Source organism: Panthera tigris, chromosome B4, assembly GCF_018350195.1.
Source record: "Panthera tigris isolate Pti1 chromosome B4, P.tigris_Pti1_mat1.1, whole genome shotgun sequence".
In the NCBI taxonomy this organism is placed as follows: domain Eukaryota; kingdom Metazoa; phylum Chordata; class Mammalia; order Carnivora; family Felidae; genus Panthera; species Panthera tigris.
Genome location: NC_056666.1, coordinates 76,862,097 through 76,889,451, shown reverse-complemented (window position 1 = coordinate 76,889,451; position 27,355 = coordinate 76,862,097). Strand labels below are relative to the sequence as shown.

The 27,355-nt window shown below is 40.7% G+C and overlaps 2 protein-coding genes across 5 annotated transcripts in view; one reads left to right on the top strand and one right to left on the bottom strand.

Annotated features, from left to right (window-relative positions):
- The window catches only part of SLC11A2 (solute carrier family 11 member 2), a 63,888-nt gene extending 54,296 nt beyond the window's left edge, over positions 1-9,592 (top strand). Inside the window, exon 18 of one of the 2 annotated variants that reach the window (XR_006219945.1) lies at positions 8,927-9,592. The gene's annotated coding sequence lies outside the window, so the exon portion shown is untranslated. Of the gene's footprint in view, positions 1-278; positions 1,365-8,926 lie in introns of those variants that run through there. The other variant, XR_006219944.1, reaches the window with a different exon arrangement.
- LOC102965629 (methyltransferase-like protein 7A) overlaps positions 1,466-27,355 on the bottom strand; it is a 40,632-nt gene continuing 14,742 nt past the window's right edge. The window contains exons 2-4 of one of the 3 annotated variants that reach the window (XM_042992295.1): positions 16,097-16,196; positions 11,682-11,816; positions 1,466-1,944 (exon numbers count right to left, since the gene is read on the bottom strand). In XM_042992295.1, the coding sequence (XP_042848229.1) occupies positions 1,880-1,944; positions 11,682-11,816; positions 16,097-16,196 (300 nt within the window). In that variant the 3' untranslated portion in view covers positions 1,466-1,879. Of the gene's footprint in view, positions 1,945-11,681; positions 11,817-16,096; positions 16,197-23,112; positions 24,307-27,355 lie in introns of those variants that run through there. The other 2 variants (XM_042992292.1, XM_042992294.1) reach the window with 2 other exon arrangements.

Here is a 27,355-nt window from a genome sequence, read left to right as displayed (position 1 = left end):
TATGTAGGGTCCCTGCAGTGACCCCCTCTTCTTAACCCAAGCTAAAGTGGATAAATGAGCATCCTGCTTCTTTTCTACACAGATGATTTTACACGTTAATTTAAATACAGTTTGTGAGTTCTCATGCATAGCTATTCTTGGTGAATAAATACTTTGCATTTCTGTTTCAAGCAATAAATATATTCAGCTCTCAGTAAAATTACAAAATTCTGGAACCTGTTGGGTGTTATGAAAAAAGCCCATTTCTAATTAAACACTTAAGTCTATTTTTAATGCAGAGTATACATTGAGAGAATGGAATCTTTCCAGGACCCTGAATAGAAGTACTTCTCCATTGTGGAATCAACACGAAGGGTGACATTTCTATGCCTGCTGTTCTCAATCTCCCTGACCTCCATGCAACATATTAGATCCAGCTGCAGGACTATTTAGTGGAATAAAGTCGTTGGATTCTTGCCTTGCCTATTTTCCCCAGAGGACAGTGTTGCCCAAAATATGTATACTTGTTGGTGGAACTAGGAGAGCCCCATGACAGGTACAAATGACAATTTTAAAAATAATTGCCTGTGCCAATTAATACACAGAACAGTGGGGGTTAATGCCTAGACTGCAGACTTAATTTCAGATATTCCGACATTGTTTCTTTTCCCAAATACTAGACTTCACCTTCCTTTCAGATGAACTCTCCACCGTAGGAGACATCAAAGAAAAGAAAGTAACCACCACAGATAATTTTATAATGCATTCTTGATTTTTTTTCAGTGAATGCTTTTTTCATTTGTTTGTTTCTGGTTTTGCTTTTTTTTTTTTTTTTTTCCCTTTCTCCCCAGGCTTGGAGTCTTAGAAGGTAGATCTGAGTCACAGATGTAATGACTTCAACAGTATAGTTAATTTTTTAGAACCTTAGGGCAGTTGTAGAGGAGTTTCAGGTCACAGGTGTAATTAACATTTAATGTCTGTTTTGATTTCTGTGTTTTCGAGTGTCATACCAGATTAGCAATAGCACTGGACTAATTCCTTTCACCCCTATAGTTGTCATCTGGGAAAAGGGATTTTTTTTTTTAGCAATTCACCTTTGTACTCCTAGAAATGCTTTCAAGTATAAAAATGAATACATAGACATTTAAATGTTAAACATTTATGTTTGTGGCAAAATAGTCAAATTTTGAGATAAGAGCGAAGCACACAATGGTAAACCAAATTTAAATAACAACATGGCCATTCTCCTCTGATGTAATTGTTTCCCATTCTCAAAAGGAATTTATGAAAGCTTTAATTACCTTGCCCTATTTGGAGAGAATTAAACAATGAATGGAGCATCATTTTTTTTAAGGCTTATTTATTTATTTTGAGAGAGAGAGAGTGAGCAGAGGAGGGACAGCAAGAGAGAGACACACACACACAGAATCCGAAACAGGCTCCAGGCTCTGAGCTGTCAGCCCAGAGCCCGACGTGGGGCTTGAACCCACAAATTGCGAGATCATGACCTGAGCTGAAGTTGGACACTTAACCGACTGAGCCACCCAGGCTAGACCGTCACATTTAATACAGATATAGATAATTTTTCTGTAGCCATTATATAACTAACTCCTAATTTTCAGATTGGTTTGACGTAATATAGATTATTTTTTGCCACTAACTAGAAAATAAAAATTCTAAAAGTCAGAAAATCATGTCCTAGGTTCTGAAAGACAACAAGGATATTTTTGAGTTGACTATGACTCTTGATTTGGAAATCAACATAAACAATTGAGACTTGCTATACAAGGCTATGCGAATCCTGTCTCATACTTTTGCAGTATAATTTACTACATACTGAAAATTTATTCTTCAGAATAAATAGTTTTCAGAAGCCTTCTTGTCTTGTATGTATGTAGCTTCATTTTTTGGACACATTGAAGAATCGAGGTCTAATGTAATCCTTATACATAGAATAGAGAACACCTAGAAACAAAAAGATAGACATCAATACGGTATCTATGGGAAACAAACACTGAATTTATTGTATTCTGCTTGTATTTTTCCAAAACTGTCCCTCAGTTTAGGTGCCTTTTTTTTTTTTTTTAAGTGACCTCTACACCCAATGATGGGCTTGAACTCACAACACCAAGATCAAGAGTCACATGCTCTACTGACTAAGCCAGCCAGGGGCCCCGTTATCCCTTAATTTAAAAACAAACAAATGCCTTCCATCTCACTAACTTTTGGCTTAGATTATATAAGTGGCTTCAGAAAAAGAAGCCCAAAAAAGTCAGAGCCCATTAAGATCAGTACAAATCTAAATCTGAATTTATAATGTTACTATGTCATCCTAAAATTTGAATTTTAAAATATTGGTGAAAAAGAGAGAGTGGGGAGATTTGGCTAATAAAATAGAAATAATAGACACCTCAACTTAGCAAACCTCTATTCAGTGTCTGCTTGTGCTCAGCTTCTCAAGAGAAGCAAAACTGCTTCTAGGGGATTACAGTCTAGTGGGTAAATTAGCTGTGAGTTTAGGCAGATGACATAGATGTGGGTCTTTCACCAGGATGAGGTCCTAGGGCCATGCAGAAAAGGGTAAGGAGTCAGGGGAAATAGCGTGTGGAATAGAGTGCTTTCGTTGAATTGTGGGGATGTCAGCAAATGTTCATACCCAAAGCAAGTTAAGGAGTCCGCTCAGCTCCCATTCCCACCCGTATCAATTATCAAGGCTTCAGATATCTAGTAGATTGTCTAATCTAAATCCTCCATTTTCTTCTGCTTTCTTACACCTCTTGTTAATATCTTCAAAGAGCACACAGAGAATAAGGGGTCAGTAAGTTAGTTGTTCTCATCTCAACATGGTAGCCACGTGAGGCAGCTGTCTGCACAATTTTCTAACGAAACAGGAGTGTAACTATCATAGATGCATAAGATCCAAGGCAAAAATATGCCTACCTGAATCATTGTCGTATCTAGGGAAATAACATTCTCCAATGCAGAGAGACTTCTAGAACTCATTTCCCTACGCTTATTAGACACAGATAATTCTTACCTCATGCCTACCTTTTAAATGTTGGTGTTCCCTGGAGTTCCAATCTCAACTCTTTTGTCGCCTCACTCATACCTGTTGCTTCACTGGTAAGCAAGTTATTAGATCTCTCTTCTGAACATGAGACTTATATTCATTATACTATACGGCATTTCCACATACATGGGTAGGTGGCTGCCAGACTTTTAAATTGTGCACAAATCAGTAATTTGAGCTTGCTCCTCAAAATGTTCATTTACTTATAAACTTATATAAATGTACTATTGGTCAGTGTGTCTATTAGTAAAGCTTTTTGGTTTTTTAAATTTTTTTAATTTTTATTTTATTTTTTTTTTGATGTTTATTTATTTTTGAGAGAGACAGAGACAGAATGTGAGTGGGTTGGGGCAGAGAGAGAGGGAGGCACAGAATCTGAAGCAGGCTGCAGGCTCCAAGCTCTCAGCACAGAGCCTGACACGGGGCTCGAACTCACGAGGTGTGAGATCATGACCTGAGCCAAAGTCGGACGCTCAGCCAAAGTCGGACGCTCAATCGACTGAGCCACCCAGGCGCCCCAAAGCTTTTTGTTTTTAAGATAGAAATATATTCTTCCTACATACCCACGGATCTCCTTCTACATCTCTTAGGGTATGAGTACTCTAATTTAGAGACATCTGCCACAGGTACCTCAGTCAGTATAATATAGAATTAAGAGTTCAGGCCCTGGAGTAGAGAGCCCCCGTGATTGTGAGCAAGAAAGTTTTCCTCTCTAAGCCTCAATTTCCTTATCTGTAAATGGGATTATAACAGTACCTACTTCATAGGGTATTGTTTAATAAAGACTTTGGTCTTCGTCCACAGTTCCTGGCATAGAGCTTCTAAAATGCTTGGAATTTACCAGGTATGGGAGTATCTTTGTTATTCATGAGCCTCTTGGATCATACCGGAGTTTACGTTAATGGTGTGATCCATGGTGGGCTCCTAGATAACTTCAGGATATGGCTAGTCATGCCAGGAAGACCAACTATGTGACTAGACCTCCAGGAGGGGAACAGGACTGGGGACTGAGTTGTGTCATAGGGCCAGTGATTCAATCAATGGTGCCTATGTAACGAAGCCACAATAAAAACTCTGGGTACTGAAGCTCCGTAGAGTCTCTTGGTTGGTAAACACACTGATGTGCTGGAAGGGTGGCATTCCACAGGGAGAGGGTACAGAAGCTTTGAGTTTGGGACCCTCCCAGACCTATACCCTATTTGTTTCGTTGGGCTGCTTCTGATCTGTATACTTTGTAATAAAACTGTAATTGTAAGTATAGAGCTTTCCTGAGTTCACAAGTTGTTCTAGTGAAATACCAAACCTGAAGGAGTCTTGGGAACCCCTGAATTTGTCGCTAGTTGGTCAGAAGGGCAGGTGGCCTGGGAACCCCCAATGGCTGGTGTCCGAAGTAACAGCAGTCCCTTCGGGAACCATGTCCTTAAACCTGTGGCATCTAAGGTGAGCTGCAGTGGTTGGCGTCAGTATTGAATTGTATTACAGTACACCAGGTGGTGTAAAGAGGTATTTATTAGGATTAAATCACTATATTATACACCTGAAACTAACATAACACTGTATGTTATACTGGAATGAAAATAATAATAATATAAAATTTACTTACAAAAAAAGGTTAAGTGAGGTAGTGATATATAAAGCAATTAGAGTGGGTTCCACATCATAAACACTCATTAACTATTAGCTATTATTGTTTTGTCCAGTACTTACTGGACTTACTCTCCTACCAACCCTGTTCTGCTTCATTTTTTACATTAGTGAAAGGCCCATCTTATATCGGATTGCCCAAACCAGAAACCTAGGAATCATCCTGGACTCCTCCTTCCTTCCTTTTCCCACGCACTTAGTTGCTGAGTCCTCAATGTTCGTAGACTCCATCTCCTCCCGTTTTCACCATTACTGCTTTAATTCAGACCCAGTTCATCATCTCATTGGCCTCTCTGTCTTTATTTTCTCCCCTCTTTTGCCAGTCATCTCTAATCATTTTCTTTTTCCTTTTCACATTTTTTTTCATGGTGAAATATAATATGCATGGAAAACAGTAGACACAGTTTAAACGACTAGATTAACAAACAGTTGTAGACTGAATACCTGTATTTGTGGGTCAAGAAATAGAATATAGCAAGCATTCTAGAAGCCTGGCTGTATCTCGCTCTCTTTTCCATAGATAACCACCGTTCTGACTTTTATGGTAACAGGTTTTTTCCTTGTCTTTATAGTGTGACCATCTGTTTAAACAAACAGTTTCATATTGCCTGTTTTTGAGCTTTGATAAGGCAGGCATCTTTCTGAGCTGGCATTCTGACTACGTTACTCCCCTGTTTAAATCTTTCACTGGCTCACTTCATCTCGTTGACTTCTCAGCTCGCAGCCATGTAGATCTATTGGGGATTTGTTCTCTATCAGGTTAGCTAAACTGTAATTCCCATCCCTGCATTTTTTCTGAGTTAGCTTGGCTCACAAGAGACATTTTGCTGGAGATTTGAAGGTAAAATTGAAGCAGTATAGCTTCTGTATTCTTTTCACACTTGGAAGGCTCGGTGCAGGGTTACTAGGCACTGTTACAGCTTGTGCGTGTTGTTTATCTGCTGGCTCACCTTGCCGTTGCTGGGAAGCTGTCAGACCCACAGATTGTTCAGCTCCTTCTGGAGCTCCTCCTTTAGCTTCTTTGGCTACAAAGCCAGTGGATTAGCTCCATGATAGACGGCTCCAGCTTCTCCTACAGGTCACACCATGATCGAAGTTGGAGTCAGTTAGAGACTGACTCAGGTTTCTATTTCTCTGTGGGTTCCAGCTCTTCCCTGCAGATTCCAGTTTATTTTTTCTTCCCAACTGCTGCCTGGCTAAATTTAGGCTCCAGTATTAGAAACATAAGCAACAGCCTCACATGGACTGTTTAACCAGCTCCCAAAGTTGGTTAGGGTCATGTTTCTATAATAACTCCCTTTGTATATATCACTATTCATAGTTTTACTTCTCTGGTTGAACCCTGACTGATACAGATTTTGGTATCAGAAGATTCCAGAGGAACGTTACCATGAGTACAGGTCCTCTGAATAGGTTCTGGGTCATCTCGAATTGGTTCTCTGGTGTGTTGAGATTTAAAGATATTAATGGCCATTTTTTCCAGTAGTAAAGACAATGCTAGCAGCCCATGGCATGCTAGCAAAGCATTTTTTAAAAACTGTCGCCTATAGATAAGATACCCTTAATCAGGTGCCTGTAGAAAACAAGGGCTTTGGGTGATCAAGTATTTACTGTCATAGAACATTTAGTGGAAAAGAAAAGTATAATTAGGTTGGTTTCTTCTAAGTGTGCTGGAGAACTCAGGAAAACAAAATGATGGGCTCAGGGCTTTTAACTCCTCGTTTAAAGTCCGACGAGGGGACCTGAAAGCTTTATGACTTCCCAGAAAGAAACTCAACTCCTGTAGCTGTGAGGCTGATATTTTTGAAAAACACAACACAGGGACTTATCCTGTGAGTGGCTAATCACTACAATCACAAAATTCCCACCCTCACAGAGTCTCTTTTGTCAAAGTTAGGGCATTGCTTTGGAAAGAGTGGGACCCTGAAAATTAAGATGGGGATACGTGGGCAGATTTCAGTGACAGGGAGTCCTTAAATCCCTGTATCTGACTGAGACCCCTTTCCACTCCTTTCAGAGAATGACTGAAACTTGGACTGAAGGGTAATCTCCACTAAATGAAGCTGCAATGCCAGAGCTTTCTTGGTATAATTGTAAAGTACAGCAGTGATTCTGTACTGGCAGTGATTCTTCTTTACTGGGGCAATTTTATTCCCCAGGGAAATCTGGCAATTTCTGGAGCTATTTTTGGTTGTCACTCTGGGGGTGGGTAGGTGCTATTGGCATCTAGAGGGTAGGGGCCAGGGATGCTGCTAAACATCCTGTAATGCACAAGACAGCCCTCCACAGAGCAATTAGTCCAAAATGTCAGTAGTGCCGAGACTAAGAAACCCTGACATTTGGGAAGGTATCCAAAGGCTTAGGGAGATTGGAATGTTAAGGTAGATTTATCCTGCTCATTCACCCCCTAAATATATCTACTCCCTTCACCAAGGCTGGGGAAAACACATTTGTGAAGGGAGTCCTGGCATCCTTGGAGAGTTCCGTGGCAACTATCTTCTGTAAGCCAGAAATGACGGTGGAAACTGCTAAGCTTCCTGAATTCAGTGGAGACAGTGGGATCCTGAGAAGCAGGGGTCAAGGAGCACCATTTAATTGACAAAGACGAGGAAAGTGTGATTACTGTAATGGGCAGCAAAGACTAAACAGTAATCAGAATAGGCTAAGCCACAAAGACCTTTGGCATTGTCTAATTGATTATGGTGTCCCTAGAGTTGAAAGTGGTGGGCAACATTGAAGCAGAAAAGCTCTAGGTTTGGTGAATAAAAGTTTAACTTGAGTCATCACAGTAGACAGCCATGGGCCCCCAACCAATTCCCAGATTTGAGTCACTTCACCCAGAGTCAAGACCCAGAGTCCCTTGAATAAAGGAGAAGTCAGATCTCCTTAAGAAAAGATGCTGTTAACACGGCCAAAAAGTAAATACTATGAACAGATCTGTGGCCATTCACCAAGATGCCTATGCATAAGGAATGGCAAATGATCACATTTGTGAGATTATGAAACACTGGCTCTGAATTGATACGAATGCCTGGAGAATTAGGGCGGTCTACCAGTCAAGCTAGGAGTTTATGAAGGTCAGGTGGTCAGTGGAGTTTTGCTGTGGGTCCGTTTTGCAGTTGGCCTGGTGGGCCCCTAAATCCATATGTCATTTGGATTGTCATTTCCCCAGTTCTGGAAGGTGTAACTGGAAGGGACATACTCAGCAACTGTCAGAATCCTCACATCAGTTCCCTGACCTGGGGTGTAAGGGCTATTATGGTGGGGAAAGCCAACTGTAAGCCGTTCTACTTGCCTGTATCTACCAAAAGAGTAAACCAAAGCAGTACTGCATTCCTAGATGGACTGTGGAGATTAGTGCCATCATCAAGGACTTTAAAGATGCTAGGGTGGGGATTCCTACCACATACCAATTCAATTTGCCTCTTTGGCTAGAAGACAGATGGCTCTTGGAGAATGATAATGGATTTCTATAAACTTAATCAGATGATCACTCTAATTGCAGCTGTTATCCAGGTGTGGTTTCATTGCTAGAGCCTATCAATACAAGCATCTTTGCTGTTTGATTCGCAGCTGTTAATCTGGTTGATTGCTTTATTCTGTAGAGCTTTTAATAAAAACTACCAAAAGCATTTTGCTTTCACCCGGTTGGGCCAAGAGTATACTTTCACTGTTCAGTCTCAGGGCTGCCTGAATTCTCCAGACTATGCCATAATCTGGTCTGCAAGGACTTTGATCATCGCTCCATTGCACAGGACAGCACGTTAATCCATTACATTGATCTGATCTATCAAGGGGAGATTATGGTACTACTATATAATGGTAAGGTAAGGAGGTATGTGTGGAATGCATGTATCTTCTGGGCATTTTTTAGTACTCCCATGTCCTGTGATTAAAGACCGTGGAAAACTATACCCAATACAAGCAGACTGGCTAAGGACCGAGACCATTTAGGAATGAAGGTGTGGGTCACCATTCTAGTCAAATAACCACGAATAGCCAAGGTGCTTGCTGAAGGCAAAGTGAGTAAGAAATGACTAGTGGAAGAACATAGTTATAATACCAGCCATGACCATCCGACCAGTTGTAGAAACAAAGTCTGATGGGAATATTTCTTCCTTATTTTGATATGAATACATTTGTATATACATTAATTTTTTTTTCTATTTGCTACTTCCATTTATCTGCCATCTAATGTAAAAAGTGTTAATAATACTTAATCTTACATTTCAGGATTTAGGTTACAGGATATCAAACGGGAATGTGACTCTATTCAAAGACAAATCAACACCACCCAAAGATGGGTAAAAGGATTTTTGTATCCTCTTTTGGGACAGAATTGGCATGTTTTTGGTTATACAATGGATGGTTGATTTTGCCATTGTCTTTATTTGAAAGTTAAGTGTATTAAAAGAGATGTACATGGATGCCAGGTTGACAAGGCCTAGTGGTAAGTTTGTGTTGTGTCAACTTAAGCTAAACTATAACTACATTTCCAGAATTCCTTTCCGTTTATTCCCTGAGTTATTGCAGAAGAAACACTTTGCATAAGGTTTAGAGGACAGAAGTGAAGCAGCAGCTAAATTCATTTTTTTCTTGGAAGGCAGCACATGTTTGCTTATCTGCTGGTCCACTTTGTTGGCATGGGGCAACAACTAGGAATGCATCTACTGTGGACCTGCTTAATTTCCTCCTTCACCTTTTCTGACTCCTTGGCTAGGTTCATGTTTATCTCCAAGATGAAGGGCATCATTTTTCCCTCTGTCACTCCCATCATCAAATTCAGAGGCTTAGAGATGGTGAGAAACCCACAAGGGTTCCAGTCTATCCTATGTGTTCAGCCCATCCTTGTAGCTTCCAGATTTTTCTTGCTTCTCTCACTTTACATCTACTTTTTAAAAAAAAAAAAAATATTTATTTATATCTATCTAGCTTTTTGCTAGAAACACCAGATAGGAAAATAAAGACCATTTGAATAAAAAAAAAAATTATTTATTTATTTATTTATTTATTGGGAGAGTGCAAGTGGGGGAGGAGCAGAGAGAGGGGGACAGAGGATCCAAATCCTGCTCTGTGCTGACAGCCCCATGTGGGGCTTGAACTCACAAACTGCAAGATCATGACCTAAGCCAAAGTTGGGCGCTCAACTGACTGAGCCACCCACGTGCCCCCACATCTACTTTTCGTTTTTTTTAATGTTTATTTATTTTTGAGAGAGCGTGAGCGGAGGAAGGGCAGAGAGAGAGAAAGATATAGAATCTGAGGCAGGCTTTAGGCTCTGAGCTGTCAGCACAGAGCCCGATGCAGGGCTCAAATTCACGAACTGCGAGATCATGACCTGAGCTGAAGTTGGATGCTTAACTGACTGAGCCACCCAGGCACCCCTCATATGGTTTAATCCTTAGGGAAGCCTCTCCTGGACTCTCAGCCCTAGTTAAATGCCCCTCCTTTCTGCTTGTGCTTCCATAGCAACAACCTGTGCTATCTCTGTCATAGCATCTGTGAGTTTATATGGTCTTCTGTTGTTGGTGTCTCTTCCTAAGGAGACTAAACTGTTTGAGGGTAGGGACTGAGTCTTACCTCTGTATCTCTAGACCAGTGCAGTGCTTTGCACATAGCAAGAGCTTAATAAATGTTTGCTAAATGATGAAAATGAGCATTGTAACTTTGTAGTGAGGCTTCTTGTATTTTGTTAACACCTGTGTATCACAGCTCATGGTAGTAAGATAATTACCATATAACTCCCTATACACAATCCCCACACTGCTCATTCCATAATCCTAGACCTACTCTTAGGCTGATTCTACTCTGCACAGCATGAAAGAGAACTAAGAACATTGTAACTTGTTCTCATTAATGTAGACCAAAAAAAAAAAAAAAAGATAATTTAGATCCCCAAAGTAGATTTCTTGTTAGAGCTATCTGGTTTATCTGTTGATATAACTGGAATTAACCAGATAATTTTACACCTGTTCTTTGGATTGCACTATGTTAAGTATAGCCTAATTTATAGACTGATTAAAAAAGGGTTGCCTATTGCTCAGACCGGGACTAAAAGGAGAACAGATGTGGAGATTGTGGGCTCCAAAAAATGTATTCTTCCCAGTTAAACTACATCAGTAATTATATCTGCTGTTCGAATAGGCCAAGAACTATGACTGCTGCTCTTAGGTGAGCAGTAAAGGCTGGAATCTAGAACCACTGCTTTAGTTGGTTTATAGAGGGTACAAACTATTCACTGCTCCTTTCATAATACAAGATAACAGAACCCAAAACCTAGTTCTCTACCTTTTAAAAATGTTTATTTATTTATCTTGAGGGGGGGGGGAGAGAGTGGGGAGGGGCAGAGGGAGAGAGAGAACCCCAAGCAGGTGCCACGCTCTCAGTCCAGAGCCCAATGTAGGGCTCGATCTCGCAAAACGTGAGATCATGACCTGAGCCGAAATTAAGGGTCAGACTGTCAAGTGACGGAACTACCCAGGTGTCCCCTCTGTTTTAAACTGAGTTATAATCGACCTATAACATTATATTAGTTTCAGGTGTACAACAATGATTTGTTATTTCTATATGTTGTAATGATCACCACAGTAAGCCTAGTTAATGTCTGTAACCATGAATACTTACAGAATTTTTTTCCTGTGATGAGAACTTTGAAGATCTACTCTCTACTCTCAGCAACTTTCAAATATGCAAAACCGTATTATGAACTATAGTCACCAATATGTACATGACATCCCCAGCACTTATTTATTTTATAACTGGACGTTTGTACTTTTTGTCTACTGGTTGTTTTTCTTTCAGTGCTTAAAATACCAAGAAATTAAGCCTATTATGGGGAAGCAACTTCAACCAAGTGAAGTTCATGGTCTTTCTTACCATTCCTCCTCCATTATATCATCTTAACCCAATTTTCATTTTCCAATATGATTGAATAAAATAAATAAAAATACTCACAAAGACAGCACAAGATACAAATTAAGCAGGTTACCTAGAGTCACAGCTCCTACAACACATCCTTGGGCAGCAACTCTCATGTGAATAAGATGAATGGACATTTTCTGATCCCTTCTGTACTTTAACGTGTAAAGACCATAGGACACCACAGTCATAAAGCCTGCTATTCCTATTAAAGAAAAAAGTAGAGGTTATGTAAATAGTAGGCTAGAATCCCCAACATTTAGAGAGCTGAATAAGACTGTCCAAAGGATCAGTACTTGGAAGATAAGCAGGCAAGATACCAGAGAATACTTTAAAAAGAACCATGCTGGATTTGATCCACAGATTTTTTAAAGAGACCCTTAACATTTATGGATTCAATATTTGCAGTTTTTGACTCTTCCCAGAAAACCCCGAATCATAGAGTGTAGTAATTTCTCTTTTTTTCCTGAGGCATGATTTCAGATTGTGCATGCTGAGAGACTTTTATCTGGGGCAAGTCACTTTAGCCAGTGAGTGAACCAACAACAAACATCCCAGCATCCATAGCTTTCGAATGTTTGCCTTTACTCCTGTCTACTTGTTATCAAATAAGGAGTAAATCTAGTAAAATGAGAACATTTTTGATCTTCTGTAAAAATGAGATATTTGAATTGTAATGAGACATGGAAAGGTATGAATATTTGCACAGGAAGTGTGTGACTCCAAAAAGAACTATGACTCTAGGAGACTCCAGAAGGGCAAATATTTTTGTATTCCCTACCAGTGTCAAGGGGTGAATATGCTGCTGTGACAACCAAGATCCTATGTAATTGGCTCTAAGACAGAACACCAATCAACTGAATAGGAAATGTTCTAGAAACAGATTTAAAACACTGTGAGAACACTGAGAATTCATGACAAATCAAAATAACCAAATAACAGATAAAGGAGTAATTATTTAATAAATTCCATCGGTACAATTTGTTGGTATAAAGAACTAATTTGGATTTGTATCTCACAGCAGACCCTCCAAAAAAAATTCTGCAGGAGTTAGAATTAAATGTAAAAACAAAACAAAAACACCAATAAAAACAAAGAGGAATAGCATATTTGTAACATCTAAAAAAGGGTAAAATAGACTTAAGAGAAAATGATAAGGACAAAATGCCATTTTGACATAAGAATAAAGAAAACTTTTGCATAATGAAAACATGGGTCTATTTTTTGGGTTTTCTCTCCTATGTTGTTGGTCTGTGTATCTGTCCCTCCATCAACACCACACTGTCTTGATTACTGTAGCTATATAGTAAGCCTCCATATCAGGTAGAGTGATTTCTCCCACTTTATCCTTGTTTTTTAATGTTTTAGCCACTTTAGGACTTCTGCCTTTACTTGTAAATTTTATTTTTTATTGACTTTTTAAAGCTATTTTTAAAACAATTTTTAAAAATGAATTTTTAAGGTTTATTTATTTTTGAGAGAGAGAGAGAGAGAGAGACAGAGTGTGAGCAGGGGAGGGGCAAAGAGAGAGGGAGACACAGAACCCAAATCAGGCTCCAGGCGCCGAGCTGTCAGCACAGAGCCTGACACGGGACTCAAACGCATGAACCGTGAGCTCATGACCTGAGCCAAAGTCGGATGCTTAACCTACTGAGCCACCCAGGTGTCCCTAAAAAAATTTTTTTTTAAGTGTATTTATTTTTGAGAGAGAGAATCCCAATGACGTGGGGTTCAAACTCACAAACCCAGAGATCATGACCTGAGCCAAAATCAAGAATCAGAGCCCAACTGACTAAGTCACCCAGGCACCCCTTTACATGTAAATTTTGGAGTAAGCATGTCTTATCTACAAAAAAACTTACTGGGATTTTGATGGGAAGTACACAAACCTGTAGATCAATTTGGGGAGAGTCTTCCAATCCATGAACACAATACTACCTGTGGTCTTTACGTTTATTTAGGTCCTTTTTTAATTCTTTCATTAACATTTTATAATTTTCAGCATACAGATTGCATGTATGTTTTGTTAAGCATATATCTAAGCATTTCATTGCCTTTGGAGTGACTGTAAATGAGGTTATGTTTTTAATTTCAGTTTCTGTATGTTGTTAATACATGGAAATTCAGTTGGTATTTATGTAGGATAGCAAATTTTGATTAGTTATGTTGGCACATGTATGCCTCTGTAGGTGGGTGAGGATATATTTATTCTTTCAGAATCCATTTAATAAGTGGAAGTAAGAGAGTAATTGCATTGACACATATATTTTGTAGGCCGATTAGCAAATGAAATCAAAATTAAAATGACAAAAACAGCAAAAAACAAGTAATAATAGAATAGTGGCAGACATGTTGAGAAACAGGTACAATGCTGAAAGCTCTGTGAGTTTAGCCAACTCTATAAAGATTTCTGGAAATATATAATAAGGGGTGTTAAATCAGATGTACTTCCTGCCCTAAAAATTCATACTCCAAGGAAATAAGCAAAAGAAACGTCAAGAATTTGACACAAAGATGTTTATGGCTACACTATGTATGAAGAAAACCTGAACAACCCAAATGTCCCAAACAGAGGAAGAACTGCCATAGCTACGAAAAAAATTATAAGCATAGCAAGGAGTTTCAATATGTATGTGTGCAGAGACCTTAACAATGATCATAAAATAATTTTAAGCAATATAGATTGTATTTATTGATGGAATGGAAATATATCTACTTATATTTAATGATGGAAGTTGTTGAAGACAATAAAAATATTTATTGGTGGAATGTAAATATATCTCTTTATAGATATATTTAATGATGGAAGTTGTTGAAGATAAATACAAATGTTTTGTGAGTTTTCGGCACAGCTCACTCCCTGCAGCAGGAAATATATAGTAGATATTATTAAAATAACAATAGCTAAACAAACTATTCAATAATATATATTCAGATTTTGTCATTTATTTTTCTAGCAAAAACTTGATTCTCTTCCCTTATCAAATCAAAGCTCTGTTCTTAATTAAATTGGTTTTGTTTCTTTTGGAGATTAAAGTCAGAATCTTTACTGTTTTCCATGTAGTGTCTCTGTGTAGTTTATCTGTAATTGAATTTAGCTGGAAACACTTTTATCTTACTACTTTAATCACCCTAAATGTCTCTGGAAAAATTATTTAATTTGCAGTGGGCACAGTGAGTAATCTCTCTATTCATGATAGTGATCTGTTCAAGTGGCAACAAGTTCTTGAATTGTTTTTCCAGTTAAAAATGCTAAGGAAGATGAATCACTATAACATTATTTGCTTCCATTTCTTGTAGGTGCTATTATCAAGTTTTAATCAAATGAAATTAAATGTATAAACAGCATATTAGTATAAAGTAAAATTTTGATTCTTTTTAATATGTGAATAATGACACAAGGTTGCTAGATTTGCAGTGGTAACAGAAACCCAATGATATACCTATTCAGGAGGTTTTAGGGAATTAATCACCTATGTCAGTGTAACTTACATAATGTAAGTCTCATTTAAATAAGTTATTTTAATAGCTTCCAGACCAAATGAACACCAGGCAAGAGGCATGGCTGCAGTATACAATAATAATGCTTGCATCAGCTAAAGCATCCAAAAGAACAAAGAGAAAACTTAGATTTTAAAACATAATATTGGTGTTTAGATTGTGTGTGTGTGTGTGTGTGTGTGTCTAAGTCCACTTACATATAGTATTTGTTCTAAATGTAGGCATATTAAGTCTGTGTCAGGAAAAGACAAACAGGCTAAGCCTCCAGGTCTAACTATAATACCACTTCTTTAATCTAGAGTTTATTTAACCATCAACCTCAACATCTGGAACACTTCAGGAAACCAGCAAAAAGGGCCATTGAACATGAACATCACAAAGTTCACGCTCTCAAGTGTACAGACAAGTAGGTAGGCCTAGGCTTTTTCATTCAGAGCTTCTTTACTCTGAATTGACTCACAGTTCTTTTAAACTTGGGTAGCTAGCTTCTGGTGCCACAGAATACTAGAAGCAGAAGTTTTTGATTGCACTCAACATTAATGGAAGAGACAGAAAAATCTATAAACATCAGACACAAGAGTTTAAAGGTTGGAGTTAGAACAGAAAGAGACATACACATCTCAGTAGTCACTCTTAGACTTTCAATGTAATAAACTGGTGCTGCTAATGATCTAGTCATCATAGAAGTGTTAAAGTTCATTCAACTCCAGTTAGAGTGGCTGGGAACTAGGAATTCGAGATAGACCTCGAATGAAGAGGAGTTAAGTAAGATTTGAAGCTTCGTAATAAAAATAGCTAACATTTACTGGGGATTTGCCATCTACTAGAAACTGTTCTGAAAGTTTAACTTCTACTTAGAGAGGCTTAGCTTCAGTTATCTTAAAAGTTCAACGATGTAAAACATCTCCATTCTCAAAGATACTGGGTAAGGCATTATTATTATTACAGACAGTTCTCCAGTGTCCAGTCAAGGCTTGTACTTACCTACGGGGACAAAGGGGGAGTCTCTAGATTTCCTAATCAGTCGTGAGAGTGGGCTTTCCTCCCCATCTGCTGACCACTGGTTATCTGAAGACATTTTTCTCTCTAGTAACAGTAGGGGATAAATGTGGTTGCTGTGAATCATTAAAAATCCATTTACCCTCTCCCAATACATTGTCGATTATGTGTTTTCAGTTTGCTTGATCTGCCTGCTTGCTCCATTGAAATAAACAGTCCTGTTTCCTTCACCCTTTTCATTATGGAATCCTTTCATCTTGTTTGGGGGTAGGGGGTAAAAGAAAAAGAGAAGTGATGATAATCAGATTCCGTGAATACAGAATGAAGACACAGATCATAACTGGGTTATTCAGTCTCCTTTCACTGCTCAGCATTTGAGAACATGGGGAATCTCAAAACTTCTTCCACAAACAGGAAGACAATGCTTTTACAAAACATTTTAAAGAATGATGGCAGTGCCACATACGCAGAATTACTTCCCGATTCACAGCTGATGGCAGAATGATCATTCCAATTCTTCAGAATGTGCAGAGCACTATAGAATCATTGACACAGTGGAAATAATCCTCCTTGTCTATACAGGAATGAGGAAACTCACAGTCATCAACATGGCTTAGCAGCACCTCAGTCTGTTATCTGCACCACCCACTCTTTTTACCTCAAAATTCAAATACCATGGCTTCATCCTATAAATCGGCTTTCATCGGAAAATGGAACCCGGTAAGCGGCAGAAGCACCATACCTTTGGCGTACCCCACCACCTGCTGCCTGTCCCAGTGCTCCTTGAGCAGGAAGCTGTGGATCAGAACAGGCTTTGAAAGGCTGAGACACATTTATGTGCAATTTCCTACGAATTGATCATGAGAAAGCCCAGAAACAACCTGCTCTCCCCCGCCCCCGCCCCAGGGGGGGCGTGGCCAGCTGGTATTGCCAAGGTTTCCACCTCCCCCGCTGGAAATTTACTAACACCACCTGGACCACAAACATTGGGGGTTTTGAAGACAGCACTAAGGAAACATTAAGGATTTTGAAAAAGATGCTTTTACTGAATTCTGCCTTCACAGGGAGCTCCCAACTTCTCTCCATGGCTGTGAGTCCCCACTACCTGATACCAGGACCCCAAATCAAGAGGAAAGTGGGCCCGTGGTTACAACATTGGGCTTGGGCGGGGGTGGATGTTAGCCATCTGAGGCCGAGAGTCTTGTCTTTAACGACTCTGGGGGCGCCTGGGTGGCTCAGTCGGTTAAGCCTCCCAGCTCGGGTCATGATCTCCTGGTTCCTGAGTTCAGGCCCACCCACCCCCCCCCCATCAGTTCAGAGCCTGCAGTCGGCTTCAGATTCTGTCTCCCTCTCTCTCTACCCTTCCCCCACTCACACTCGGTCTCTCAAAAATTAATTAATCAATTAAACAAACATTAAAAAGAAAAAAGAATATGCACTTGCTAAAGGGGCGCCCACTGTGGCCCAGATCCCTGGCTGAGATGCCACGAGCCTGCACCTGGGGTCACCTGGAGGCGAGGCCCTCACACCTGAGGCTCCCGCAGAGCCTCGAGCAGCTTGAGCACCAGGCTGTAAAGCACTTGACGTCACCAAGCCCCCGGCCAATGTGAGAGCCCGATAGGCGCAGGAAGGTGCTGAGGGAGCTGTTGTCCTGCGCCTGTGCCGGGAGCCTGAGCCTTCTGTGGCTCCCCGGGCTGGTCGGTGGTGGACGCTGCTTTTGCTTCTGTTGTGACCCCGCAGCCTTCGGGTGCTCGAGGCCTCGGAAAAGTCCTGGCTCACCGTCTCCTTCTGACTGCATCCACAAAGGTGAGCGCAGAGCACCAGGTAGCGTTCACGGTTTTTTCCTTATGGCTTTAAACTTTTAAGTAATTTCGAATTTACAGAGAAGTGCCCAGAATAGTACAAAAAATTGGATGTCCGACACCCAGCTTGCCTTTTGTTAACATTTAGCCACATTTGCTTTATCATTTTTCTCAACGAAAATTTCTCCCTTCCTTCCTTTCTTCCTGAGACCCATCTGAGAGTGAGTCATATACTGATGCGCCCCAACCCCTAAAAACTTTTGTATGCATTTGGGGCATTCTTTTATGTAACCATAGTACCGTGGTCAAAATCAGGATGCTAGTTTTGTTATAATACTATAATCTAAAGATTTTATTCATATTTCAGCAGTTAAGGTCCCAGTGATGACCTTAATAACAAACATTTTTTTTCTAGGCTAAGATTCAATCAGGATTACATACTGCCTTTGGTTGTCAAGTCGCTTTATCCCCCCCTCTAATCTGAAACATTTCCTTAGTCGTTGTATTAGTCAAGATTCTCCAGAGAAACAGAACCAACAGGAGATATATATACACATATATATACTTACACACATATACGCACACACATACATGTATGTATGTATATGTATATATATATATATGAGCTTGCATATCTCCGTATGCATATATTCATGTATATATACTTATATATGAAGAAATTTACTATAGGAATTGGCTCACGTGGTTGTGGGAGCTGAGAAGTCTCATGATCTGCCATCTGCAACCTCGCAATGGTGTAAGTCCTTATCCAACCCCAAAGGCCTGAGAACCGGGAGCAGTGATGTCTGAGGGCAGAAGATGGATGTTCCTGCTCAGGCAGAGAACACATTCACCCTTCCTCTGCCTTTTTGTCCTGTTCAGGCCCTCAGTGGATTTGATAATACTCCGCTGCATTGGCGAGGGTGCTCTTTATTGGTCTACCAGCTCAAATGCTAATAATCTCTTCTGGAAACACCCTCACAAACACACCCAGATATAAGGTTTTACCAGCTATCTGGGCATCCCTTAGCCCAGTCAAGTTGACATGTAAAATTAACCATTAAAATCTTCTTTTGTCTTTCATGACCCCGATATTTTGCTAACACAGGCCACTTATTTTGTAGGATGTCTCCCAATTTAGTTTTTTGCTGATACTTTCTCATCATTAGGTTGTGGTTATACATTTTTGGCAGAGTGATGCTGTGTTCTTGGTGTGCAGTATCCAGAGGCACATAACTTAGTTCGTCTGGTGGCAGTAACTCTGATCCACTGTTTTGCTGATAAATGTCTAACAGCTGGTTATCCAGAGGAAGAGAGGCCCTGACTTGTAATATTTGTCACTTTCCACTTGTAAATGGCCAATTTCAAGCTACTGTTATGTCATCACTGAACACAAAGTTGGGAAGAGACGTGCTGCCCCTGAGTTGGGGTGAGTTGACTCTGGCATGCCACAGTTTTGAGCATTTGGATTAAGGTGGGGTCCGCCAGTTTCTACACTGTAAAGTTCCTCTTTTTTCCCTTTATTCATAATGAGTATTTTGTGAGGAGGTACTTTAATATTATGCAAATACACTGTTATGTATCAGGCTTTTACTCATTAACTTCAGCATCCATTTATGATCCTTGCCTGAATCAATTAATATTATGTTTGCCAGATGATAATTTTCTAAATACATCATTCTTTTTACATTTTTCAGTTGGCACTCTAATGTAAGGAATTGCTTTTCCTTCTTTCCTATTATTCATTTATTTATATCAGTTTGGTCTCGTGAATTTCTATTTTATTTAGTGCTTATCCATCACCACCATTATTTATTTTGATGGTCAAACTGTCCCAGATTTGTCTAATGGGAGCCCCTTCAGGCTGGCTTCTATTGGCTCCTATTGACATGACCCCATCATTCTTCAAACATTCTTCTTTCTATCCTGGCATAACAAGATGTTCCAGGCTAAACTTGTACTTTTTCTGCCCCAGCTCTGAAATCAGCCACTTCTTTAAGGAGCCCTGATTCATTTTAGTAGAGAATGATATTTAGAAACCACGTTCCAGGCATTAGAAGTGCTCATTGTTCCTGGAGTGTCATTCCTTCTAAGCCCTCTCTCAGTAGGCAGAATTAGGATTTATATCTATGTCTGTTTCTCTTCCTATGTACCTATCTATACTAAAATCATGAGTTTGTAGTAAGATCTCCAAATTCAACCCAACTCCACAGGATTCATTTAGTCTTCCCTTTTCATTATTTGTGATACCTTTCTCTGTGAGAGACCTGGCTCCTGCTACCTTTAGGATACTTACTTATTTGCTTAATTCTAGAGTACACAAAAATTCATTTCAGATTTTCTAACCCATACCTCTGTGAAAAACAAGCCCATTAAATATTTTTTTATAGTTCTTTTTTGTCAGAGGGAAAATGGTCAAAATACTGTCTTCAAAAATCATTTGGAATGAAAACACATTTCTACACAAAAACTCGTGGGCAGATGTCCACAGCATCATTGTTCTTAGTAGCCAATAAATGGAAACAACCCAAACATCCATCATTTGATGGAAAAATAAAATGTGAGGGAGGCAAACCATAAGAAACTCTTAAATACAGAGAACAAACTTGAGGGTTGATGGGGAAGGGTGGGAGAGAGGGGGAAATGAGTGATGGCATTGAGGAGGGCACTTGTTGGAATGAGCACTGGGTATTGTATGGAAGCGATGAATCCTGAAGCCAAGAGCACACTGTATACACTGTATGTTAGCTAACTTGGCAATAAAATTATATTTAACAAAAAAAAAAAAGAAAAGAAGGAAAATGTGATATAGCTGTACAATGGAAAATTATTTAGCCATAAAAAGAAATGAAGTACTGATATGTGCTATACCATAGATGAGCCTTGAAACATGCTAAGTGAAAGAAGCCTGTTATAAAAGACCATATATTGTGTGATTCCATTTTTATGAAATACCCAGAATAAACAAATCTATAGAGATAGAAAATAGAGAGCTGCCTGGGTGGCTCAGTTGGTTGAGCGTCCGCGACTCTTGGTTTCAGCTCAGGTTATAATCCCAGGGTCATGGAATTGAGTCCTGCATTGGGCTCCACGCTGAGTGTGGGGCCTGCTTAAAATATTCTCTCCCCCCCACCCCACCCCGTCTCTCCTGCCTCTGCACCTCTCCCCTGCTTATGCTCACTCACTCTCTCTAAAATAAAAAAAATAATAAAATTAAAACCATAAATTTAAAAAAACAAAATAGATTAGTGGTTGCCTGAGGCTGTGAGACAGTGGAAGGAAAATAGGGAGTGACTACTAATGGTTACAGAGGCTTTTCAGGGGGTAATGAAAAAAATTTTTTAAATAGATTGTGTTGGGGGCACCGGTAGCTCACTCAGTTAAGTATCTGACTCTTGCTTTCAGCTCAGATCATGATCTCCTGGTTCATGAGATCAAGCCCCACGTCAAGCTCTGTGCTGACAGCATGGAGCCTGCCTTGGGATTCTCTCTCCTCTCTCTCCCTCTCTCTCTCCCTCTCTCTCTCTCTGCCCCTCCTCTGCTTGTGCTTTCTCTCTCTCTCTCAAAATAAACAAACATTTAAAAATAAAGATTGTGGGGCGCCTGGGTGGCTCAGTCAGTTAAGCGTCTGACTTTGGCTCAGGTCACGATCTCGCGGTATGTGAGTTTGAGCCCTGTGTTGGGCTCTGTGCTGACTGCTCAGAGCCTGGAGCCTGTTTCAGATTCTGTGTCTCCCTCTCTCTCTGACCCTCCCCCGTTCATGCTCTGTCTCTCTCTGTCTCAAAAATAAATAAACGTTAAAAATCAATTTAAAAAAAAATAAAAAAATAAAAATAAAGATTGTGATGTTGGTTGCACAATGCTAAATATAATAAAAAATCACTTAATTGTATATTTCAGGTAAATTTTAGGATATGTGAATTATATGTTAACAAAGTTGTTTAAAAAAAAAAGTTACTTGATGGGGGAGGGGAAGGAAAAGAAAAAAATTAGGGAGAGAGCCAAACCATAAGAGACTCTTAAAAACTGAGAATAGGGGCGCCTGGGTGGCTCAGTCATTTAAGTGGCCGACTTCGGCTCAGGTCATGATCTCGTGGTCCGTGAGTTCGAGCCCCGCGTCGGGCTCTGTGCTGACAGCTCAGAGCCTGGAGCCTGTTTCAGATTCTGTGTCTCCCTCTCTCTGACCCTCCCCCGTTCATGCTCTGTCTCTGTCTCAATAAATAAACGTTAAAAAAAAAAATTTAAAAACTGAGAATAAACTAAGGGTTGATGGGGAGTGGGAGGAAGGGAAGGGTGGGTGATGGGCATTGAGGAGGGCACCTGTTGGGAGGAGCTCTGGGTGTTGTATGGAAACCAATTTGACAATAAATTTCATAGTAAAAAATAAATAGATAAATCTAACGACACACACAAAAAAGTTACTTGAAAAAAAAGCTACTTGGGCTGAATTTTCTCCCCCTGCATCAATGTGGTTAGTCTTCATTTAGAATACAATTAGGGCACCTGGGTGGAGTAGTTGGTTAAGTGTCTGACTCTTGATTTAGGCTCAGGTCATGATCTCACGGTTTGTGAGTTCGAGCCCCACATTGGACTCTACACTGACGGTGCTGAGGCTGCTTGGGATTCTGTGTCTCCTCTCTGCTCCTACCTTGCCTGTGCTTGCTCTCTCTCTCTCAATGAATAAATAAAACTTTAAAAAAAAAGCAGAAAAGAATTTTACACACACACACACACACACACACACACAAAAGAATACCATTAGGTGTTTTTTATTTTTCGATTTTAGGGATGCCCCCCCATTCTTCATTTCATCTTATGTAAAAAACATTCTTTTGCATATTTTATGTAAGACATTAACATGGTTCCCCAAATCAAAACTATACAAAGGGTATATTTAAAACTGCATCACTGCTCTTCCCCCTTTTATTTCTGCTCTCTTCCCACCCACCGCTATAGACAACCAATCTCGCTAGTGTCTGGCTTATTCTTCTGCAGTTTCTTTTTGCAAAAATAAACATATACGTGGGTATTCTCTTATTTACCCTTCTTTTTTACAGACAAGGTACCACACCATAGCTAGTTTTAGGTGACAGAGCTTCTGTTTACTCAATAATATGTCCTTGAAATCACACCTTATCACCCTAGCAGCTCTCTGTCTCCCATCCAAGCACTAACCAGGCCTGACCCTGCTTAGCTTCCGAGATCAGACGAGATCGGGCGCGTTCAGGGTGGTGTGGCCGTAGACTCTAGCAGCTCTTTGTCATACTGCTATTCAGGTATGTAGTAAGTGCTCCGCTGTGCAAAAAGTGCCCTGGTTTATTCAAGCATATTCGTATGTATGAGCATCTAGCTTGGAAACATTACAAACGATGCGACAATGAACTGTCTTGTGCTTCTGTACTTTCCTGTTGTTGGAAGCGTATCTTCAGGATGCAATTCTAGAGGTGGGAGTGCCGGGCCAAAAGGTAAATGCAGGTATAGTTTTGTCAAGTATTGCCAAATTCCACAAGAGTTGAACACTTTGGCATCCCCATCAGCGATACGCAGGTATGTCTGTTTCCCCATGGCTTGCCCATCTGAATGTATTGTCAGACTTTTAGAGTCTTGGCAGACCTGATGTGTGAGAAGTGGTATCCCCCAGTAGGTTTAATTCGCATTTTGTGGATTGTGAGCGAGATTGAGCATGACGTCTAGGGCCATTTTTGCGTAGTAAAAATTATTTGCCTTCATAATTTTAAAGTTCCTGAGGAATTTGGGGAGGGTTGGCAGATATCCCCAGACTCATCAAAGGATTCTGAGTTCAGGGATCGGTACGGGAAGCCTCCAGAAGTAGAAATGATCATTTTAGCGTGAGGAGACTTCAGAGACAAACACGAGCTGTCCTGTAAAGTGCAGCCGAATTGCCTTTTTGAAACCTAGAGTTTCATGTTGTCCTTTTGTATCCCTCGTTCAGTTCTTCCCGCAACTCGTTTGCCATTCTGCACCGTTCTCACCTTGGCTCTGTGTTAGGCCAGCTGGAGCTTCGTGAAAGTCCCCACTATCATTTACATATTTGCCTTTTCTTTCTTTGTCCAGTCTAGCTGATGTGGTAGGCAGAATAATGCCTCCTCTACCCCGCTCCCGGAGATCTCCCCGTCCTAGTACCCGCAACCTATTGGATGTGTTATGTTACAAGGCAAAGGGAAACTAAGGTTGCAGGTGGAATTAAGCTTGCTATCCAGCTGACCTTGAGATGTGGTTATTCTGGAGTATCTCGGTAGGGCCTGTGTAATCACAAGGGCCCTTAGAAGTGAAACTGGGAGACAAGAAAGTCAGGTCCGTTTCAGAAAGAGATTTGAACCAGCGTGGCCTCACGAAGCTGGCGAAGGCAAGGGAACAGTTTCTTCCAGGGGCCTACAGAAAACGAACAAACAAACGAAACCCTGCCAACACCTTGGTTTTAGCCAAGTGACACCCATTTGGGGCTTTTGTCCTCCAGAACCGGTAGATAAAAGTTTGTATTGTTTTAAACCACTAAATCTGTGGTAATTTGTCATGGCAGCAATAGGAAACTAATATGGCTGACACGGGCCTGGAATTCTCCCACATAGCCAGTCTGCCCCAAAGGCCAGGAGAGGGAGGTGATGTGGAACTGGACTTGGCAGTTCTGTTGAATTCCCACAAAGGGAAGTCTGTAGGGATGGAGAGGACTAAGGATAGAATTCTGGGGAAGTAAAAGGCAGCCAAGGGGCTCGAGATGGAGCAGCCAGAGGGTCAAAAAGACTCACAAGAAAAAGGAGGAAGATCTCCAGAAGAGCGGTCAGAATCAGATAGTACACAGTTCATACAAAGAACGAAGCCTTGGGGCACGTGGGTGGCTCAGTCGGTTAAGCGTCTGACTTCCACTCAGGTCATAATCTCACGGTTCATGGGCTTGAGTCCCGCATTGGGCTCTGTGTTGACAGCTCAGAGCCTGGACCCTGCTTTGGATTCTGTGACTCCCTCTTTCTCTACTCCTCCCCCACTCACGCTCTGTCTCTCTCTCTCAAAAATAAATAAACATTTAAAAAACTTAAAAAAACTACACCAAAGAACAAAGCCTTTATATTTGGGAAGCAGGATATCCGTGATGGCTTCGAGGAGAACAGTTTCAGAGAGGGCTGGCTACCCAATGAGAATGGATTGAAGAGTGAGTGGGAAGTAGGCAAAAAAAAATGGATTTGATATTTTTAAGAGATTTGAAGGGAGGAAAAGAGCATAGTGATTTCAGGGGAAAGCAAAGCTAAGTTTTTTTTTTGGTGTTTTTTGTTTGTTTGTTTTTACTGGAGGAAGGTGGTGTGGATTTTAAGGTATTTGAACACAAGGGGAAGAGTGAAGATGCAAAAAGAGTGTGACTTGGCAGGAAAAAAAGACCGGGAAGAAATGAATCCAGGGCCCAGGGCTGGCCTTGCAGATCTGATCAGGAGAGGGCATCTGGTGGGGTTCTTAAATCTGTAGACCTGCTCGATGGCTCTCTGTTTGTGTTTCCCTCTGTGGAGTAGTAAAAGTCCTCTGCTGAGAGGAGAGGCATGGCAATGTGGAAATGAGCATGGTCAAGGACGGGCGGGACCCTGTGGCAGCTGAGGGTACATTAGCAGTTTCTGAGCAGCCCTGAGAAGTCTAACTGGGGCTTTGGGCTCTCTCCTAAAGGCAGCAGAGGAGACAAATGAGTGGGATCGTTTGTACGTTTCACACAGATGGAGTGCTGCAGGTAAAAGCTGAGTTAAGAGGAACCCCCTGTCCCCCAAGAAGCTTTGAGTCAGTCTGGGGCAGACAGATGAGTAAAGCAACAATGGCAGCACATGAGAACGTGACAGGAGGAGGCCTGGGCTCGTGGGAGCCTGGATGAAGGACCTAAAGACCCAACTGGAGAATTAAGGAAGTTCTTTTCGGAGAAAGTGACTTTTACAGGATATTGTAGAGAACTAGTCGATTTGAGGTGAAGAGAGGAGAGAGTAGGGCATTCCGGGCAGAGGGCACAGCGCGTGGAAAGGCTCAGAGGCAGAAGGTCCAGACAGCACAGTGTGTAGAGTCAGGGGTGGGAGTGGCTTGTAGAGAATCAAGCTGCAGGGCCAGTGGGGCCAGATCTCGAGAGCCTTGCATTTTAACCTAAGGATTTTGAAGTTTCATCTGAAAACCATGAAAAGCCACCCAAAGGTTTGAGGCAGGAAGTGATTTAAAAAAAATTTTTTTTTTTTACATTTATTTATTTTTGAGAGACAGAGAGAGACAAAGCACGAGCAGGGGAGGGGCAGAGAGAGAGAGAGAGAGAGAGACAGAATCTGAAGCAGGCTCCAGGCTCTGAGCTCTCAGCACAGAGCCTGTTGCAGGGCTTGAACTCAAGAACTGCGAGATCATGACCTGATCCGAAGTCAGAAGCTTAACCAACTGAGCCACCCAGGCGCCCCCAGGTGGCACCATTTTTACCTAATTCTTACACTTTCAGACATACCTGTCCTCCAGGTATGGATGTGTATTTGCTGTGTGTGCAAAAGGCAAATATTTTTTATGAAATTTACTCAGGATCCCAGAAGGCCTCCTTCCCAGAATATGAAGGGAAGAAAATAAAACCACAGTAGCAAAAAGGGGGGCTGACAGGTTATTGATTTATTGATTGTGGCCACGTTTTCCAGTGTTTTCTCTCACTTTCAACATTTGGGCAGATGAGGTTGCATCCATTGGTAAGTAGTTTGGTATATGGCAACATTTATATTTATAAGTAAATATTATGGGGTCACCTGGGTGGCTCAGTCGGTTAAGGGTCCAATGTCGGCTCAGGTCATGATGTCACAGTTCATGAGTTCGGGCCCCGCATCGGGCTCTGTGCTGACAGCTTAAAGCCTGGAGCCTGTTTCAGATTCTGTGTCTCCCTCTCTCTGCCCCTCTCCCACTCATGCTCTGTCTCTTTCTCTCAAAAACAAATAAACATTATAAATATTATGTATTTTAATATTGCACTCTTGGCTTTTAAAAAAGTTTTTAGCTTCTTTTGTCCTTAAGCTGTGGCGGACAATAAAATTTAAAAGAAACTCTTCCTCTGAGACCAGAGCAAATAATCCGTTCCCATAACCTGAGAGGTGAGATAGATTTGAACTGAGTGCTGCTGTTTTTACAGTTCTAATACTGTCTACTTAGCCTGACAGGTAAAATGTGAGCCAAGATTAGAGGGATTTGGGAAATCACATCTGTATCTTTAGCGCTCTGTGTAGAAGTTCTTTGTAGCATCTCCTGTAGGTGCCAAACATTTTATTGTTAGGTGCAAACATGAGGGCTTTGTCAAGTTATTTTTTACGGGAGATTTGTTTAACAGTATACTGAGTCTCCAGAAAAACATTAGGGTGTATAGTAATCCAGCCGATTGGAATTCTAGGACTGCATTTATAGAAGTAAAATATCTTGGGGCGCCTGGGTGGCTCAGTCGGTT